Below are 8,233 nucleotides of genomic sequence, written 5' to 3'. Positions count from 1 at the left end.
TATATATATATATATATATATATATAGCTGAGTCACTTTGCTGTACAGCAGAAATTAACACAACATTGTAAATCAGCTATTCTTCAATTAAAAAAAAAAAGAGGGGGACTTCCCTAGCAGTCCAGTGGTTAAGACTCTGTGCTTCCACTGCAGGGGGCGTGGGTTTGATCCCTGGTCAGGAACTAAGATCTTGCATGCCACACGCGCATGCCAAAAAAAAAAAGAGGGCATGTAGGGGTGAGATTAGAAGGTTGTAGCTCAGAGTAGGTCACTAGAAATGTGTTTGATTTTGAATATTTGTCTTAAGGACATCTTAGAGAGATGCCTGCAGAAGGCACTTTGCAATGATAGGGACTTGTGTGACAAAAGGAAAATTAAGAGCTACTGCTGATGTGAGGTATTCGTGAGAGTAAAGTTGGGCTCCTGTAAGGAGAACCTCTCAGGAGCTTCCAGAATAAGAGGCTGAGTGTGTACAGATTTAGAATAGACTTAAAATCAGCAGCAGGAGGCAGTAAAAGGAGTCACATCGCAGATTTCATTCAAGGCAGGTCAAAAAAGCAAGCACAACACCCTGGAGTAGCTTAAACAGGACAAATCTGGAAACAGAAGAGAATGTTTAGGGAGCATTAAGGGAGACTGCTGAGCCTTTGTCACTTTGGTAGGAAAAATAGAAATCTAAGGACAGAGACAGGAAGCCATGAGCAGGTGATGGATGTGGCCGTTCTCAGCAGAGAGTCAGCATACAACCAGATCGATGATCCTTGGGCCCAAGAAGAAAGTACGTCTCTTGCCCAAGTCAGGGGTCCCAATGCAGGGGAAGTTTAGACCTCAAGACTATTTCTAGGAGGGGATCTGTTTTTTAAATGTAACCAAAGATGGACAGATTCACTTCTAGAAATTTGTCCTAAGGAAATAATAAGATTAGCAGCCTGTGGTGTACACAGATATTCATCATACCATTGTTTGTTTTAGCAAAACATTGAAAACAGTCTGGAATGTCTGTCAGCAAGAGATTAATTAAATAAATGATGTTATTCCATACAATGTAATACCATGTAGCCATTAAAATGGTGAGGTAGAGCTGTGCTAATTAAAGTAATATTTTAAATTTTTTATTATGTGAAAAAATCAAGTTTAAAATTTAACATTATTTCATTATCCAGTTATTTGGGGTTTTTCCTTGTTTGTTTGTTTTTTTAATTGAGAGTCTTCTGCCCAAAATGATGTTTTCGATGTAAAAGTGCCTGGAGTGACATATATTATATATAGTGAATCGTTATGGATTTAGAAATTATCTACTTGTGGATGTCAAAATAAATCAAATAGGAATGATTTTAGTTGGAGTAGTCTTAGTTATTTTCCAAAATCTCTCTCCAGTAGTTTTTTTTATTATTTTCAAAAATTGAGATATAATTGTCATTATCCAGTTTTTAACAAAATGTATCTATAGGTATCTTTCAGTATCAAAGTGAATAGAAAGAAAGAAATGAATACAAAGTACGAAAGGTGATTTTTCTTATTACTTGTACATGCCTCTAGATTTCCTACAATGAACATGATCCACTTGTTTAAATAAAATCACAATAGTAAAGGGTAAATAAAAAAAATGGGCACCTATATAATACACATTACATATTCTTTTTTAAAAAAATAAATGTATTTATTTTTGGCTGCGTGGGGTCTTCATTGCTGCACATGGGCTTTCTCTAGTTGCAGCGAGCGGGGGCTACTCTTTGTCGTGGTGCGCGGGCTTCTCGTTGTGGTGGCTTCTCTGTGTTGCGGAGCATGGGCTCTAGGTGTGCGGGCTTCAGCAGCTGTGGCTCGAAGGCTCTAGAGCACAGGCTCAGTAGTTGTGGCGCATGGGCTTAGTTGCTCCGCGGCATGTGGGATCTTCCCAGACCAAGGCTCGAACCTGTGTCTTCTGCATTGGCAGGCAGATTCTTAACCACTGCGCCACCAGAGAAGCCCCCACATTACACATTCTTATTCACTGTGACCTTTCTTCATTCTCATTTTCTCTGAGTTAAGGACTTTTCCCCCCATCCTACCAGTGCTAAAGCTAGGATCATCCCATTCACTTCGTGGGGAAGAATAAACACATTAATTCAAATGGAGTCTATCAACTCTCTGACTAAATGCTATTTGTTCCTTTTTGGAACCTCAGTCTTGACCTCCATTCAGAGTTTCCTGAATTCCTTATATGACTTCATACTCTGTATTCCTGGTGTGCACTTTCTGCCTTTTGCATTTGCTCTCTGAAAGACATAGAGGTTGGGATTAGCTTTGGAATCATTGTGTATTTAATCACACATGACCACCTGGCTTGTTTCTTTCTCCATGAGCAGGACTTCCAGTTCCTGGACCTGATGTGATTTTTCAGTTGAAGAGAGGGGATGAGCCTTGGATAGTGGAGCTTCATGGATCTGAGGGGAAAGAATGTGCAGAGAATGTCTCTCAAGGTAATTGAGTATGAACTGGGCGGGGCAGAGTTTTGTTTTGCTTTGTGGTTGTTATTTAGGTGTATGTGGGAGGGAGTATTGGGTATCACCTTTTTCTCAAATTCAAATCTTGTCCTTTATTATTTATTCTCTGTCCCCCACCAGTGCTTTTTTTTCTTTTTCTCTACACCTTAACGTTCTGTGCACTATTATTCACCAAATGTTTACTTTCTCAGACCTGTCACATTACCCATTCACACTTTGATATTCCTATTCCTCACCATCCCCTCCACTTAGCCAGCTCTCCTAATTAACCTAGCCATGCTCCCAATGGAAATTCTCCTCTTTTCTGAGATTTCCACTATCAGTTCTATTCCCCGTTTCAGTCCCAAGTCTTGGTTTCTCCCTAGAGTGTAACACTTTCTGGGAGCAAGCAATGCGGTGACTGTACATGACTTTTCAGATTTATCATAGCATCTCTCCTCTCTGCTGTAACATTTCCTAGCCCAAGAAAGAAACATGCATCTGTGTTTTCTGTCCATTCCAGACTGGGAGACTAAGCCTGAGATCCAAGGTGCTTCAGAAGAAGAAAAATCAGAAAGAACATTGAGGGAAAAGCTTGGAATGAAAGGTCCTTCATCTCCTAAATTTGAAGTTCATGCAGTGGATGGTGGGTTGGGAACAGAGAAGGAAAGCCCTGCAGTGGAGGCCTGCAAGAAATCCCTTTCTCAGGAGGAAAGGTTGCAGCATGGGGCAACCCCTCCCAAGAAAATTCTCACTAAAGAGAGAGACCAGGAATGCAGTGACTGTGGGAAGACCTTTTTTGACCACTCCTCCCTTATTCGCCATCAGAGGACTCACACTGGAGAGAAGCCCTATGACTGTCCTGAGTGCGGGAAAGCCTTCAGTCACAGGAGCAGTCTCAGTAGACATCTGATGTCGCACACTGGGGAGAGCCCCTACGAGTGCAATGCCTGTGGGAAAGCCTTTTTCGACCGTTCATCCCTAACTGTACATCAGCGAATTCATACTGGAGAGAAGCCCTTTAAATGCAATGAGTGTGGAAAAGCCTTCTTTGACCGCTCGTCCCTTACTCGACACCAGAGAATTCATACTGGAGAAAGTCCTTATGAATGTAATCAGTGTGGGAAAGCCTTTAGCCAGAAAAGTATTCTTACTCGACATCAGCTAATCCATACGGGCAGGAAGCCGTATGAATGTAACGAGTGTGGGAAAGCCTTCTACGGTGTCTCATCACTGAATAGACATCAGAAAGCCCACGCTGGAGAGCCTCGCTATCAGTGCAGCGAGTGCGGGAAAGCTTTCTTTGACCGCTCCTCCCTTACTCAACATCAGAAGATTCACACCGGAGACAAGCCATATGAATGCAACGAATGTGGAAAAGCCTTTAGCCAGAGGTGCCGGCTTACGCGACACCAGAGGGTTCATACAGGAGAGAAGCCCTTTGAATGCAGCGTGTGTGGGAAGGTTTTCAGTTCCAAATCATCAGTTATTCAACATCAAAGGCGTTATGCCAAACAGGGAATAGACTGAGTTGAGCAAAAGCTTTAGTTAAAGGACCTCCATGCAAACTCAAGATAGGTCTTCCCCAACTTAAATCCATCTCCCGGTCATTGCACCTATTCTGGCTACTACTCTCCTTACCTGCCTCTGTTACCACAGTGTTTGAAGGAACATTCTCTACCCACTGTGTTATAGAGCTGATGTGGGATGCCAGAAATTAGGATGTGACTCTTTAGAGTCAGCATTTTGCAGAGGTTTGTCAGACGATAGGGACAAACGTTAGGAGGCCGTCCTCAGACACACCTCTCGTCCTAGGCCCCAGGTATCACTACACTTTAAATAACTGGAGGCCACAGCAGGAGGGGAAGGCACACTAATGTCAGAGCAATACGGTTGTTTCCAGAACAGTTCTTTATAGCCGTTAGTCCCTCTCTCGGAGACTTTTTGGGCACTGACCTTGTTCTGTTGTGTCCCAGCTTCTAGATCTCTTAATACTACTACTAGTAGCTAGCACTTATTGAGCGCTTATTATGGGGCAAGCACTCAGCTGAGAGTTTTGCAAGGAGTAGATTATTTGCTCCTCTCACTAACCCTCTGAAGTAGGTACTTTTACTACCCACATATTACAGATGAGCAAACTGAAGTTTAGAGGAGTTAAATAACTTGCCCAATATGACAGCTAGTAAAAGGTGAAGCCAGGTCTTGAATACAGGTCTCCCTTCAAAGTCTGTTCTCTTTACCATAATGCTATAAGGTTTGTTTTATAATTTATGTACATGTATTATTTCCTCAACCAGGTTGTAAGCACTCGGAGTTGTGACTTACATGTCTTTGTATCTCACACAGTGCCTTGCAAATAATAGGTGCTCAATAAATAGTTATCTGAATTAATGACTCTTTGACTTACCAAGTTCTATTTAAAACACCTCTTAGATTCACATCCTTTCTCTGAATTTCACAGTCTAGCCTGTACCTTTATCATCTCAGGCTCCCATTACTGCAGTAGACACTCCTTGATTCGAATTCTTTCCTCTTCATTATTGAGGAGGGAGATGTTAAGCTATGGGGCAATAAGTGAACCCAAAATAAAGATTCATTTCTCACATAAACTCAGATATGAGTCTGTCTTCCTTCATCCTCATCATTTAGAACATGTTGCCTCCAAGGTCATCATGGAAGAGAAAGCTGGGGGGTATGCTGGGATATTTTTCAGGGCCATCACTTCTGTTTATATCTCATAAACCAGAACCCAGCACCAAGATACTAGGAAAGTCAACAGGCACCTCAGCATTTGGTTAATATAAACAGCCTCTGTCACAAGTTACATTTTTCATATTACTGTTAGGCTGGTCTTTCCAAATGATCCCTTCCTGCCCATCATTGCCTTACTCAAGACCTAAAATAGCTCCCTGTTTAATGAAAACGTCTCTGAATATTTAAGGTCTGCCATGAGGTGACCCCACATTGCTAAATTTGAAATCTCGACTCCCAAAACCCTGCTAGTCCCTGGACCCAGTCCTATATTTTTATTTTATTGACAGTCAGGCACCAGGCAGCTTTGACTCTAGGCTTTGCATTCCCTTTCTATTTGCTTAAGGTGAAGCCCAGAAGAGGACTTGATTCTGAAAGGCTGTCTGGAACTTACCTCGCCATGCATGAATCCCAGTGGACCAACATGCATTTCTCCCTGGGAGTAAAAGTCTGATTCAAGAAGCTGGAATTCCAAACAGACCCTTCCCTAGCCTACACACAACCCTATTGATCCACCTTTCTTAAAGCAGATAAGCGGCAGGAAGACTTTTCACATGTGGACTCTCAAAGTAACTTGAGGAAAAACAGTGCAGAATCTACTGAAGTGGATAATATCATTATTTAATAATGTCAAGTACAAAATAAAAGAAACTACTGACAGATTTTTGGCTGATGACTGTCTCTGAGAGTTCTGAATCTTTAATTTATTGCCTTGTTAAAAGTAAATTGAATGTCAGGTATTCCCCTAAGATACTCTGCCATTGTCAGCAAGATGAGACTAGAATGGACTTTTGAGTAAAGTGGTAATCAAAACAGAGTGGGGACATAAAGTCAGCAGTTCTCCCTTTGTTCCTTTCTAAAATTTGGTGATCTGCAGAGCATTTTTAAAAGGTGGAGTACTGTTCCATCTCCTAAAAATTCTGAGGAAAGGGCTATTTGACCTCTCAATAAGGTATGGAGTAGTGGAGGTCTTAAATTTTGAGGTTTTAGCTTCACTGAATGGCCATTAGTAGGGTGAAATCTTCGAATCAGAAATTGGACAAACTGGAAGTATGCCAGCATTCTTTTTTTTATTTTATTATTTTTTTTTTATTTTTGGCTGCAGCACTCGGGATCTCGTTCCCTGACCAAGGATCGAACCTGGGCCCCTGCATTGGGAGCACAGAGTCTTACCCACTGGACCACCAGGGAAGTCCCTATGCCAACATTCTTTAAGATACAAGGCAAAATACTTTAAAAGGGGTTTCAAAAAAATGAAATAATCTCTCTGATGCTTAAATAAGCCCTATTTAAGTTTAAGAGAATTGAACACTTACCACACAAATTAATAGAAGCACACCATGAATCAACACTTTAAAGAAAAGGATAAGCAATGCTAGGGAACTTTGAGATGAAGACAATATGGTAAATAGAGAAAACCGGTGCACTGAAGCCTGGGACAGAGAATTGGTGGGACTACTAATCCCAGAAATTTATCTCACCCCCAGGCCTGTGCTTCTAAGAATAAATTAACCCCCAAGTCTCACATAAATAAGACAGATGTGAAGAGGAGCTGGGGAGCAAGGCTACTGGGTGCCGGTCAGTAGATAACTTTTTTTTTTTTTTAATTTTGGCTGCACCGGGTCTTCGTTGCGGCACATGGGATCTTTGTTGCGACATGCGAACTCTCAGTTGCGGCATGCGTGTGGGATCTAGTTTCCCGACCAGAGATTGAACCCGGGCCCCCTGCATTGGGAGCGCAAAATCTTAGCCACTGGACCACCGGGGAAGTCCCTAGATAACATACTGATAAAGCCAGAATCATGATTCCAAGAGAAAGCTAGCTGTGGATGTCAAGTTCCTAAGTGGTCTGTCTTATCGAGGTGGGACTTCTGCGGTAAAAAGGCAGAAAGTAGTTGAAGTACCCATGTTGAGGTGATGGGGATCCTGGTGAGAGTCTTCCTTGACTATGCATTAACAAGAGCCTGAATGTACAGGGGAAATGTATGTATCAGCTTATATTGATAGTAGAAGTGTGAAGATCATATGGCACCAATGTGAGAGACAAGAACCCAAATCTGACCCTGGAAAACTGCAGTACCTTTCCCCTCCAGGACCATTAAATATGAAATCAACTTGAAGAGACTCTAAGCCCTATACCCGAGTCCAGGCATTTTAGATCAGTGCTGCCCAACAGGAATATAATGCCATATTTTAAATATTAAAATGAAACAGCAAAAGCTAATTTTAATATTTCATTTCAATCAATATTTGAATTTCATTCAAATATTTTTAAAACTTCAAAATAGAGTCAATATAAAAAGCATTGAGATAGATACTACATTTTTTTAAAACTACGTCTTCAAGGACTTTATTCTTACAGCACATCTCAAATTCGGACTAGCCCCGTTTCAGGTGCTCAGTGGCCACTCTGGGCAACTGCTATTGTATTGTATAGCACAGTTTTGCAAAATCATCAGGGGCTGTTAGAGGTAAAAGGTAAGGGATTACTTTGATCATTGGAGACGTTAGAGGGATGCCTGCTCCTGGCCACGTGGCAAGCACTGTGTACCTGCAGAAAGCAGTCTTCCGCTTCCAGTAGGACAAATATCTGGGTGGGGTCCAGGCTGGGGAAACCTGTTGTCACTGTCCCTCAGACACATTTTTCAACAGCTCTCAAAACAGCTGTTCTGATTTCTATGTGCCTGCCTCCTTTGTTCTGAGTTCGATCAGAACTCAAGTGGGGAAAAGATGTTACTTGATGAACCTCTAACAACCCAATGAGGATATGGAGGAGGAAGTATCCAAGGTTGCTAGTTAGGGAAAGTTAAAAGATACTTCATGTGATCATGTATTTTATCTCTTTCTGAGCAGGATATTAGAATCCATTTATTATGATTCTGGAGGGAGGAGGAAGCTCTATTAGAATGGCAAAGCATGAATGGGTGCTGGCAATGGACACTCCAAAACTGTAAATATAAAACAGTGAGGGGGCTTCGCTGGTGGCGCAGTGGTTGAGAGTCTGCCTGCCGATGCAGGGG

The 8,233-nt window shown here is 41.8% G+C and overlaps 1 protein-coding gene across 8 annotated transcripts in view; it reads left to right on the top strand.

Moving 5' to 3' along the window:
• The window catches only part of LOC113632088 (zinc finger protein 2), a 61,337-nt gene that overhangs the window by 39,928 nt on the left and 13,176 nt on the right, over positions 1–8,233 (top strand). For all 8 annotated transcript variants that reach the window (XM_027128991.1, XM_027128997.1, XM_027128996.1 and 5 more), the window contains 2 exons: positions 2,346–2,459; positions 2,986–4,854. In XM_027128991.1, coding sequence (XP_026984792.1) covers positions 2,346–2,459; positions 2,986–3,992 — 1,121 coding nt within the window. In that variant the 3' untranslated portion in view covers positions 3,993–4,854. Of the gene's footprint in view, positions 1–2,345; positions 2,460–2,985 lie in introns of those variants that run through there.

Source organism: Aethalodelphis obliquidens, unplaced genomic scaffold, assembly GCF_003676395.1.
Source record: "Aethalodelphis obliquidens isolate GAN/ISIS:26980383/991018 unplaced genomic scaffold, ASM367639v1 scaffold35, whole genome shotgun sequence".
In the NCBI taxonomy this organism is placed as follows: Eukaryota; Metazoa; Chordata; class Mammalia; order Artiodactyla; family Delphinidae; genus Aethalodelphis; species Aethalodelphis obliquidens.
The sequence above is the reverse complement of the archived record's forward strand: the minus strand, read 5'-3'. Positions and strand labels throughout refer to the sequence as shown.